The following is a 12606-nucleotide window of genomic DNA, read 5'->3' as shown; positions in this document are numbered from 1 at the left end:
GGTGATGGCCTCTGCCCCGGCAAGGTCGAATGTGTGATTGTTGCTGGCCATATGGACCCACACCTGTGAGCGTTGCTCATGTTGTCTGATGGCCAGCTCGTGTTCATGGATCCTAGTTCCAAGCCATTTGGTTGTCTCCCCAATGTAATTGCAGTGACAGTCCTTACATTTCACTCTATATACAGCAAAGAACCATGACCAGCAAAGGGGAGAAATCCCCAGCACGATTCGTACAGAAGCCAATGATGGGAGGCAGGGTGCCACACTCACAATGGGGGAGGGATGGTCATAGGACAGGAGGCACTGGGGAACCATCCTATAACAACGTGCACCCAGAAACGGGTGGGCAGGCAAAGAGAGTGTCAGAATCCAGTTATATTTCATCTTTAGTTATCAAATATAGAAAACCCCAATTCTGCCTTCTCTGGATTCTGCCATAAGGGGGAGAGAAGGGGGAGAACAAAGGGGCTTTATGGCCCTCACTTCCTTCAGTATAATTCTAAGGAACTGAATGTGTGTGTTGCAACTTCAAAGAGTTTGAATGTGGTTAGCACCAAAAGGTCTTATCATAACAAAGGAGGCTATTTACCTTTCATGTAGTGTATCTGAAGTCTCCATCCAGACAGAAGAAAGAAAAAAGGGGTGGGATTGTGATGCCTGAAACTGTCACTGGAAGAGGGGGGTGATTGGGTGGGACTACTGGGGAACCCCTTAAAACCTCGAATGGGAGAGCTTGAACCCCAAGTCCTGTCTAGAACGCCTGCAACCATTTTCTCTTAATAAAGGATTCCTGTTGGAAGAATTATTCTAAGAGTTCTGTCTTCTTAAGATACAAAGTGGGGTGGGTCCTTACATTAGACAGGACTTGCAAAATTAATCCACCTGGAAGGGAGACCCTTGCCGGGGGATTTTGCAAAAATTTACCATGTCAGACAATGGAGCAAGAGAGGGGGAAAACTCCCTGGAAAGAGAGCCGCTGACCAAATTGGAACCTTGTCAGATGTTGGGATCCGAGAGGTCGGATTCCTCAGGAGAAGAAGTGGTGGAGACACGGGACCACAAGCCTCGCTGGTCAATGGGCGTTGGAAAGAAAAGTGAGTGGGGAAAGGAATCAAGAAAGGTGACTCTGAGACGGGGGACCAAGCAACCAGAATGGAAGCAGGAGATGGAGAAGTCCCTGCACGCAAGTGAAGAGGGAGAAAGCTGGGCACCGTACTCAGACTGGATCCTGGAGAAAGCTATTGACCTGATGAAGAGAACTCTCAGCTCCCTAAGGGAGGAGAATCCTGAGCCCTACGGCCGCCCCAGCGCCTGGAGCCGCAAAGGGAGAGACACCGAGGGGGACGTGGAACTTGCAACTCCGGGGACATCTACTGATCCAGTAGTCCTCACCCCCTGCCGGACCACAGATGGCAATCTGGACGGAAGACACTACCACCAACAACGGAGGTACCGATCCATTCCAAGACATCCACCATTGGAGGTGAAATTCAAAGGGGAGCCAACACGCCTGGGGTTTTTCCTAACCCAAGTCCTCAGCTACATGGAGGAATACAGGCAGGACATTCCCAGCGACAAAGCCCACATCCGGATCGTGCAATCTGCCCTGGATGGACCGGCTGCAGATTGGGTGGTGAACTTGCATGACTCCAATGCCCCAGAACTCCGTAACTTCAACCGTTTCATGTCCTCTTTGAGAAGACGATTTGAAGACTCCCTGGCTGATCGCAAAGCCCGTGAAAGGATAAAAATGATGAGGCAAGGCAAACGCCCGTTGGCTGAATATACACAAGAATTCCGGGCCATTGCCAGCAAACTGAATTGGCCAGAAGACATCCTCCTTAGCCATTTCAAAGACGGACTAAATTATGATCTATATGACGCTTGCCTGTCCCGAGGAGACCCGCACCAACTTGAGGAATGGTACATCTTGGCAGAGGAAGCAGAGATCGACATATTGAAGAGACACTGCCGAGGAAAACAATGGAGCCGCCCCCCGCCTCAGCTAACACACGAACCGGTGAAATCTTCGGCTACAGCCAAGAAGCACATGGGGTGTTTCAAGTGCGGAAGAGAAGGGCATCGAGCTGTAGAATGCCGCTCAAAGGCCCCCCAGCACAACCCAGACAGATCCCCACTCAACAAATCCGGAAAGTCTTCAGCTAAGCCAAAAGAAACGGCCATGAGAATGATGGAAATTGCAGAAACCCCCACTTCTGCTCACCAAGGGGAAAGAACTCCAGCCTACACCACAGGGCCGGTGGATGCCTCAGATGACAGCTCAGAGGGCGAACCCCTGGTAAGTGGACACATCACACCCATCCTCAAGACAGTGACTATATTAATCCCCCCCATGCCCGAAGCTGTGAAGGTGAAAGCTTAATAGACTCTGGCTGCACCTGCTGCCTCATTAGCCCAACACTAGTGGGGAATCTGGGCATCCCATCGAGGAGACTGGAACAACCAATCTCATTTGGCCAGTTAGATGGATCCATAGCAGGAGGGGTGCCAGCTACCCTAGCCACTCTACCAATACACCTCTCCCTGGGCAAACATGAAGAGGACATAACGTTTGTGGTGACCCCAGGCATGGAATGCCCAATGATTCTAGGGATGGAATGGTTGAAAAAATGGAACCCCTGGGTAAATTGGAGGATGACAGAAATCAAATTCCCAAAGGGGGACCCTATGGACTTAAAACCCCAAGGGAGGCTACCAGAATCAAGAATAGAAAAAGCATCCATAGGAGAGGAAAAAAGATTAACAGAAATACCAGAGGAATATAGAGACCTTGCTGAAGTTTTCAGTGAGGAGAGGGCAAATGAGCTCCCCCCCCCACCAACCGACAGACTGTACCATTGAATTCAAGCCTGGGGCAAAACTCCCGAAGCCCAGATTATACTCCATGAGCCCAAAGGAGAAGGAGGAAATGGAAAGATTTATTTAAAAAAACCTAGAGAGAGGTTTCATTGAGCCAGCCAAGCCTAAAGTGGCTGCCCCGGTCCGTTTTAGAGAGAAGAAGGACGGCTCTTTACACTTATGCGTGGATTATAGGGCCCTGAATACAATCAGTGAAAGCAACCTATACCCTCTACCCCTCATGAAAGACATGCTGTCACACCTATCGAAGGGGAAATTTTTTTCTAAACTAGACCTAACGGAAGCTTACTATCGTGTGAGAATTAAGGAAGGGGACGAATGGAAGACTGCATTTAACTGCCCCATGGGGTGCTATCAATTCAAAGTCTTGCCATTTGGATTACAAGGGGGGCCTGCAGTCTTTATGCAATTAATCAATGACGTTTTAAGGGAGCACCTGTTTAAGAGGGTCCTGGTTTACTTGGACGACATTCTTATCTTCACCGAAACAAAAGAGGAACACGTCAACCTTGTGAGAGCGGTTTTAAAGAAGCTGCGAGCCGCCCACCTATATGCCAAACTCTCAAAATGTGAATTCCACCAGGAAAGGATAGACTACCTAGGTTATCGCATATCCCCCCAGGGCATTGAAATGGACCCAGAGAAGGTCAAAGCAGTATTAGATTGGGCACCACCCCACACAAGAAAGCAACTACAAAGTTTCCTGGGCTTTGCAAACTTTTACCACCAATTCATCCCCTCATTTGCCCAGATAGCCTTGCCCCTCACTAACTTACTAAAAACGAAGGGAGCATCCTCAGTAAAACCTAGCCAGCCACTAACATGGACAATGGAGTGCCAAGCAGCATTTGAGAGACTAAAGAGACTTTTTTCTGCTGAACCAATACTAAGGCACCAAGACATGGACAAGCCCTTTGTAATACAGGCAGATGCAAGTGATGTGGCAGTGGGGGCTGTTCTATTACAAGAAAACAATGAAGGGGTATTGCAACCCTGCGCATATACATCCAAGAAACTCACGGAAACAGAACAGCGCTGGCCCGTATGGGAGAAGGAGGCTTATGGGATACGTTGGGCATTACTCACGTGGCGACGATTCCTGGAAGGCAACAAAATCCCCTTCCTCAATCCCAAACAAGCCCGCTGGTCCCAGCATTTTCACCAGTTCCAATTTAAGCTCAAACATTTACCAGGGAGAAAGAACTTCTCGCATGCCCCAATATAACAGCACACGAACCACAGATTCTAGACCAATAATGGCAGAGTCACAACTGGCAGCACCAGTAACCACAAGAACCCAAGCCAAATTAAAACCACAACTGGACAGCCAAACTGGAATTGAATTCAGAAAAGGTTTGGAAACAGATTAATGGTTCCAGAAAAACAAAAATGTGTGCACAATGAGAGATGGGTTGCCTTGGGTAAGGGAAAAGTTGTATATACCAACAACTCAAAGAGTCACTTTCATGCAGCTTTGCCATGACACAAAATCAGCAGGGCATTTTGGATTTGTAAAAACTTTACATTTAATTAAATGACAATTTTGGTGGCCATCCATGAAAAAGGACATCGTTATATAGCCAGTTGTCCAAAATGTGCCACGGCAAAGAGGTTGCAAGGGAAATTGCCAGGACTATTGCAAACAGTGGAAAGTCCCTCAGCGCCCTGGAGCGAAATAGCCATGGATTTTATAGTGGAATTACCAGAAAGCAATGGGAATACTGTGGTCTGGACGGTCACGGACTTGTTTTCCAAACAGGTGCACTTTATCCCTTGCCAAAAGATTCCCACTGCAAAAGCCTTAGCAAAACTTTTCATCCAGCACATTTACAGATTGCATGGGGCACCCCAACGCATCATCTCTGACAGGGGGGTGCAATTTACGTCTGTATTTTGGAAGGAATTTTTATCCCTCTTAGGAACCACTCAGGGACTGACATCTAGCCACCACCCACAAAATGAAAAAATGAACTCTGTACTTAAGCAATATTTAAGATATTTTCTTAATTTCCAGCAGACCGAGTGGGCGGACTTACTCCCTTTTGCAGAAGTTGCCTACAATAATGCAGTCCACTCCAGCACAGGTTACACTCCTTTTGAAATAGCCACCGGTCAAAGTTTCAACCCCATACGAACCAACAATCCCTTCACTGAAAGAATGGATGGAAAAACTACAAAACACCTGGCCAATAGTTAGAAAAGCACTAGATGAAGCTAGGCAGGCATACAAAGCACAAGCCGATAAAAAAAAGGGTTGAGCCTACACCATTCATTATAGGAGAAATGGTGTACTTATCTACAAAATACCTAAAGTCCCTACAGCCCTGTAAAAAACTTGGACCAAAATATATAGGACCTTTTCCAATTAAAAGGATCATAAATCCAGTAACAGTAGAATTAGAATTACCCAAAAACCTCAGGCAAATACACCCAATTTTTCATTGCAGCTTGCTGAAAAGAGAGCATCAGTCACCTCTACGGCCAAAAATCCCCCACCCACCACCTCCAATCATGGTGGAGGGCGAACAACACTTTGAAATAAAGGAAATCCTTGACTCTAGGAGATATCATGGAGCAACTCAGTACCTAGTTGCCTGGAAACACCTCCCTCCCTCACAAAACGAGTGGGTCCATAAATGTCATGTCAGAGCACCGAAGCTATTGAAGAAGTTTTACACAGAGTATCCTAACAAGCCTGACTAACTTTTATACCTGTTTTGTTTCTTCCAGGTGGATCTCTCTTATTTTTGAGGGGGCCGGATGTCAGAATCCAATTATATTTCATCTTTACTTATCAAATATAGAAAACCCCAATTCTGCCTTCTCTGGATTCTGCCATAAGAGGGAGAGAAGGGGGAGAACAAAGGGGCTTTATGGCCCTCACTTCCTTCAGTATACTTCTAAGGAACTGAATGTGTGTATTGCAACTTCAAAGAGTTTGAATGTGGTTAGCACCAAAAGGTCTTATCATAACAAAGGAGGCTATTTACCTTTCATGTAGTTTATCTGAAGTCTCCATCCAGACGGAAGAAAGAAAAAAAGGGGTGGGATTGTGATGCCTGAAACTGTCACTGGAAGAGGGGGGTGATTGGGTGGGACTACTGGGGAACCCCTTAAAACCTCGAATGGGAGAGCTTGAACCCCAAGTCCTATCTAGAACGCCTGCAACCATTTTCTCTTAATAAAGGATTCCTGTTGGAAGAATTATTCCAAAAGTTCTGTCTTCTTAAGATGCAAAGTGGGGTGGGTCTTTACAGAGAGCAACAACAAGAGAGGTGATGATCCCCGAGCTTACATTTATACAGACAGATACAAGACTATTAAAAGCAATAAGGTCAACTTGGGCAGGTAGACCAGTAATGCGTTCTATGAGCAGAGCGCACAAACTGCCGGTCTTATAAGCAGGCTTTCGAACTTCCGGCATTCCATTGTGACGATGTTGGCAATTAGCTGACGAAAGCTAAGTTTATCGAACAGTTGTTAGTTTATTAAACAGTTGTTTTTATATTTATCCCGGTGTTCGACTATTTTTCTCAACATGAATATATCCAGGATTCGCATTTTTAGTATAATTATATATATGTTGAGTGGGGAATAAAAATAAAAAACTAGAATAATGTGGCTGCATAAGTGTTCATACTCTCTTATAAGTAGAGATGTGTTTGTGTTCAGAATTAACCAATCACATTCAAACTGATGGTAAATAATAGTCTGTACATACTTGTCATTAATTAAAGTGACTCTGATCAAGCCCACATAAAGTTCAGCTGTGCCAGTAGGATTTTTCTGGTATTTACTCAGTTGACTCTTACAGCAATAGCCATGGTCTGCAAAGAGCTTACAGAGCATCAAAAGGATCTCACTCTTGGAAGGTATCAGTTAGGAGAAGGGTACAAAACAATTTCCAAGTAAGAAAGTCATTAACAAATGGAGAAAATATGGCAGGTATAGATTGTCCACTATGTGACAATAATCTCTTGTACTGATCATATATTTGTGCTGTGACCAACAAACACACACACATCCCCCCTAATGGAATACTGATTAATACATTACTACGATGTAAGTTCTCACCCAATGCAAAACAGGCCCTCCCCAAAATTTTAAACTATAAATCTGTTTGTAAATTATTGACCTATCTTCAATATCCAATCCTGGTTTCATTTTGCAAAAATGTACATCAAATCTGATAAAAGCAAGTGGGGAAATGTGCTATAGTCCAATGAGACTGAGGTTGAACTTTTTCATCATAATTCCAAAAAGTATGTTTGGTGCAAAAACAATACTGTGCATCACCAAAAGTATACCATGCCCACCATGAAGCATGTTGGTGGCAGCATTATGCTTTAGGGCCCCATTTCTTCAGCTGGAAATGGGGCTTTAATCAAGATGGAGGGAATTGCGATCAGTTCCAAATATCAGTCAATTTTTGGCACAAAACTTTCAAGCCTCTGCTAAAATGCTGAAGATGAAGAGGAATTTCAACTTTCAGCATAACAACTTCACCAGAAGATCAAAGTTTTGGAATAGCCCAGCAAGAGCCTGGACCTGAATCCAATTGAGCACAGAAGATCCCTTTTCAATCTGACGGTTTTGGAGTGCTTTTGCAAGGAACCCTGGGCAAAGATTCCCAAGGCAAGATGTGCCATGCTGATTGTCTCCTTTCCCAAAAGACTGAATGTGTCATAAAAAGTGCTTCAGCAAAGTATTAATTTAAGGATATACACACTTACGTATGCAACCTCATTATTGTAAGTTTTTTATTGTTAATTTCCCCCTCAGATTGCTTCAGTTTGTTTTTCAATTGAATTGCACAGTTTATATGGTATATTAAAGATGGAAATAATTCTGAAGTGATTTATCTTCATTTGATCTTTGTTACATCTCAAAAACATGGCATTTTAACAGGGAATGTAGACTTTCTGTACATTCCTTTATTTCTTAACTTTAAATGCTACATTGATGGCCCTTTATTGGAACTGATTGATCTTAAGTTGCTTAACCTATTAATACTTTGGAAAGAGATCATTTTAATTGATTTTGTGAAATCAACTTAGTGTCAACTCTCAGTGATCACACAAATGGATTTTCTCCATGATGATCTATTCCTAGTGCGGTTCTTCAGGTCTTCCAAGTGGGCACCCACTCTTGCTGTAACTGAGTTCAATTACTTGGCTGTTGTTCATCCTGTATGTCAGGGATCCCCACTATCCATGGCCTATGTGCAACTGGGCCATATGAGTGGCTGGCTGGTGCTCCCATGGTTGCGCACAATCCCACTCACATGAGTGTTGTGGGCGCTTGCAGCTCCATTCGTGTGAACACTCAGAGCCTCACATAAGCATCACAGGTGCTCTCGGCCCCTCTTGTGCGAGCAACAGGTGATAGTGTGCGCATATGCATGTGCACATGCATCTGGCCCCCCAGACCCATCCCCCTTTTCCCCTCCCCCACTTTGGGGCGGCAACCCAGAAAGGTTGGGGAACTCTGCTCTACTTCTCTTTCCTTCCACCTTTCCCAGCATAAGTATCTTCTCTAGACAATTATGCTGGTGGCTGATGAGATTGAGGTTAAATTTTTTCATCATAATTCCAAAAAGGTTTTGGAATTTGCATAGGTCTTTGCACAATGTGTTCAAATTAGGGCAAATTGAGCCTGGTCATTTGTGCCTTAACTGAGAACTCTAATCTGATTTCTTTGACTTAATTATAATTCTACAGAAATCTTAGAATTGTGGAATTCATGTAGTTTCAGGGCCTGCACTATGCAGGAAAGAAAAAAGCTAGGAGGTAAAGGTAATGAAATGAATAGGGGAATACACATACTGGTTGAGATATTTTAACACTCCTTTTTGAATAATTTGTTTTCTGTCTTTAGTATTTTATTTTTGTTTCATTTTCATTTTTCAAGTGTGAAGATGACGGACAGATATTTTTCAGTCTAGATGATGGCAGCACCAAATTCACTGACCTAATACAGCTTGTTGAATTCTATCAATTAAACAAGGGAGTTTTGCCTTGTAAACTCAAACATCACTGCATCCGGGTGGCCTTGTGACCTCTGTTCCAGTCTATGGTAATGACTGGTTTGTCCAAGACTGGAGATGAAAGAGAAGTATTATTGAAGAAAGTTGAGCCTGGGACATTAAGCCATCTTATAATTGCTTTTGAGGAACAAAGTGTGTCATCAAAATTAGGGGACTTGGAAAGGGATGCTTGAACTGATGCCAATAGTCCAAGATTTGGCTCTTTTATCTAAATCCTATGCCTGATTTCTGCTGAGTGTCTTAGCAACACTTCCCCTCCCCCTCCCAAACTGGGGAAAGTTATGTAAAAACACTAAACAAAACTGGAAATTGTCCCTTGGCTTGCCACATAACAGTGTCAAGTTTTTGAAGCAAAATTATTAAAATGAACTATTACCCTGGATTAATCTTGACAATTTAAATGAGTATTTTCTTTTTATTATTATTATTTGCTTTCTTTATATTCTTCTCTCCCTCCCTCTCTCTTTCAATTTTTTTGCACTTCTTTTGAAAATTATATTTAGCCTATATTGAATGATAGTTTTTAAATTGATGCCTGATTTGGGTGTTCCAAATTATATATTGAGTAATTTGCTTCAGTCTAATTATAATTTAAAAGTCAAAAAATAGCTTCTCTCTTTTGAAATGAAATGTTCCACCATTTATGCTGAAGAAACAACATGGAGACAATTCTGGGAAGGAAAAATATCCCACTATTGTATGCTTTTTAATATAATGACCATGTATCTGAAAGAAGACTCTGCTTCTATACACAGATGTTTTGTATTGTTTCGATTGTCTCCCTCCTTCCCAATCTGCTGGAGGTCCTCTTTCTGCACATATGCCATGGGAAAATCCACTATCAGTAGCCAGTTTAGTGTTGAATGATAATATATGTATTTGGAATCATCTGGATTTTTTCTTTTTATGTTTTGATGGGAGGGAATAGATTGTCATTTATGTAGTCTACTTGGTATAAAACAAATCAGTGTTTGCTATTTTTAGCATTATTTCCTTCACTCTTCAGAATGTATGATATAGCTCCATTGCACATATAACACTGCCTAGTCTTCTAACCATGGTTAGGAATTTAAGAGTGCTTTGTAAAGTCTGCATGTTCCTTCCAATTATTTTTTGTCTGGATGTGTATTTTCTAATAACCAAAGCACAATTCTGATTTTATGTTTCTTTGCTTAATTAAAATATTATTTTGGTTTTACACAAATTATAAATAGAATCAAAAGTGAAAGCAAAGGAGAAGTGTTCATATAACATTCTCAATCTTTTAATTATAGCTAGATGTTGAATCTTCCATCAGCATGGATATACTTTTCCTAAATGATGACATGATAAATATGATTTTCAGTGAAGTAAATGTGAGAAATGCAGTCTGATTACATGCTGCTGGATTGCCAAAACTTACACTGTGAGTTTGTTCAAAGCTGTGGAAATTAACCCCTCAGGCACTGCTTCACATTCTCTCTATCTATTTCAGTCTAGCTGTAAAAGAGAGCAATACACATGCAGCAGTGCAATAACTGGATGAATCATTTTTATTTGGAAATTACATGCTCAGCTGTCTCCGCCACTAAAGGACATGCCATTGACAGTTTAGACAATTGATTCTTTGGGATTTATGCACTAAAATTTACATGCCAGTATCTGTAACAAGAAAAAACTTGCTTCAAGTCCTAGTTTATCATCTTACTATGAGTTCTGGTTTAGGCTTCCTAAAACCATATACTTAGAATGTTAATTTGTACATAGCTATGCAGAATAAATAATGCTTTATTTCCTTTGAAAGGCACAGCTTTCTAGCTGTAAATGTGGCTAATAAAAATATATGCCACTAAAGTGAGATATCTGTCAATGTACTGATATTGGCTTATGTTTTCTAATTCTGCATAACTGTGTGCATGGAGATATACCATGTGGAGAATTTAATAACAATGGAATCAAGGCAATGCTTGTTAATATTTTAGCTTTTCCATGTTTACATAGTAATACTTCTTTCATTGATAGCTTGCACTTAAATAAGGTCAATGATTATGATTATCGTGTTTTGGGGATGATGGTCAAGTGCATATAGAAAGTGTTTTATATATCAAGAAATATGTTCCAGCCTATGAATGTTCAGAATTACTTCTCTGTCGCTCCAGTAGTCTTGAACCTTTATATTGATATTAATTAATATTAATTATTGCATGTAACCAATAGCAATCTGAACAGTTGAAATTGAGTACAGTTAATTATTCACAAGGTAATCATATACGGTTGAGAGTAATCTAAAACAATATAACCAGGTTGAGTTTCCATAGCAGATGAAAAAATACTGTATTTTAATTTACAGAACAAATCTAATAGGGGTTTTCCCATGAAATTTCTATATATACAATGAAGAAACTTGATTTTTGTTAGAAATACTTTGATTATTACATTTTACATATTTTGTAAACAGGTATAAGGTAAACTAATATAGGTTGACTTAATATTGCATATTCGTAAAATGGATTTAAACAGAATTATTTCAAAATAACTGATTTTCAAATTTAAGTGAAGTTGTTTTAGTTTATTAGAAATTAAGTTATTTTTCAGTAGCTCCAATTGTTCAGTTTCCCAGCAATAGCTTCATGTTATAAAAATTGCATTTAATTGAACTTAACAATATAAGTTCTTATTATAAATTTGAATGAACAGGGCAGACTGTTTTGTACTATCTTCAGAATTACTTGAGCATATAATTATTGCATTTCTTCCCTTTGTTAGAAATGTACAATCTAACCCATCTTGAACATTACCAACAGATACAGCTGTCTGACAACTTAAGAAACAAGGGTTGAAGGAAATTTGATTTTTTTTAAAAAAGATATTTAAATGACATGAATGTAAAGAGGGATGCTCAGGGTTGTTTCTGGAGCCTGTTGATTTTATTTTATTTTTGCCTGTGATTGTTTTGTAAATAAAATATCATACAGCATCTTGTAATATGTTAAGAAGGAAAATGCCAAACCATTTGGTATTTTTTTTAAAAAAAAGATAAATTATATTATTTCTGTTTTTTAAAAGTACCGCTTTTTATTTGTTGAATTAATCTTAAAAAAATATGCCTCTATTTTTAGATTGTTTTGTCTTAACTTTTCTGCATTAAGTACCTGACCATTTTGACCAATCAATGCACCTTTCTAGTGGCAAGACTTGCTTAGCATAATCTATATTATCATATCACAAGATTTTATTGTGACTGTAAAATGAAATAAAAGTTATCAGGGAATGCACAAATCATTAACTTAAGGGACACAATCTCTTATTCAATATGCATAGCTTCATATTGTAAGTAGCTTTTTTTCTTTTTTGACTAATAAACTTAATTGTTATCTTTCAGGTATTTTTGTACAAAAATGGTTATATTTCTTACACTTAAATGTTTAGAAATAAACATTCAAACAATGGTATTCATTTTATATTGTTGGTCAAGTGTCATTTTGTTTTTTCAAGGGGACAAATTACCAATGCAATACCGGAGTTGTAGGCAATACCAGAACTAATTAGCAATTTACCTGAGTGTTATATACATGAATTCATTGTATTCTTTTTAATTAAAAGGGTTAAGCTACATTCAGAGCACCTGCCGTTAAAAGATGTAGAATATATAAGAAATCATCAACTTAATATGCATATTGTACAACTTTAAATGAACAATG

The 12606-nt window shown here is 40.3% G+C and overlaps 1 protein-coding gene across 6 annotated transcripts in view; it reads left to right on the top strand.

The window, feature by feature from the left end:
• GRB10 (growth factor receptor bound protein 10) overlaps window positions 1–12366 on the top strand; it is a 359795-nt gene extending 347429 nt beyond the window's left edge. For all 6 annotated transcript variants that reach the window (XM_039336399.1, XM_039336398.1, XM_039336397.1 and 3 more), the window contains one exon: window positions 8791–12366. In XM_039336399.1, coding sequence (XP_039192333.1) covers window positions 8791–8937 — 147 coding nt within the window. In that variant the 3' untranslated portion in view covers window positions 8938–12366. The remainder of the gene's footprint in view (window positions 1–8790) is intronic.
• Window positions 12367–12606: the final 240 nt, after the last annotated feature.

Source organism: Crotalus tigris, unplaced genomic scaffold (assembly GCF_016545835.1).
Source record: "Crotalus tigris isolate CLP2741 ecotype Arizona unplaced genomic scaffold, ASM1654583v1 scf7180000017666.379230911805:20528666, whole genome shotgun sequence".
Taxonomy (NCBI): Eukaryota; Metazoa; Chordata; class Lepidosauria; order Squamata; family Viperidae; genus Crotalus; species Crotalus tigris.
The sequence above is the reverse complement of the archived record's forward strand: the minus strand, read 5'-3'. Positions and strand labels throughout refer to the sequence as shown.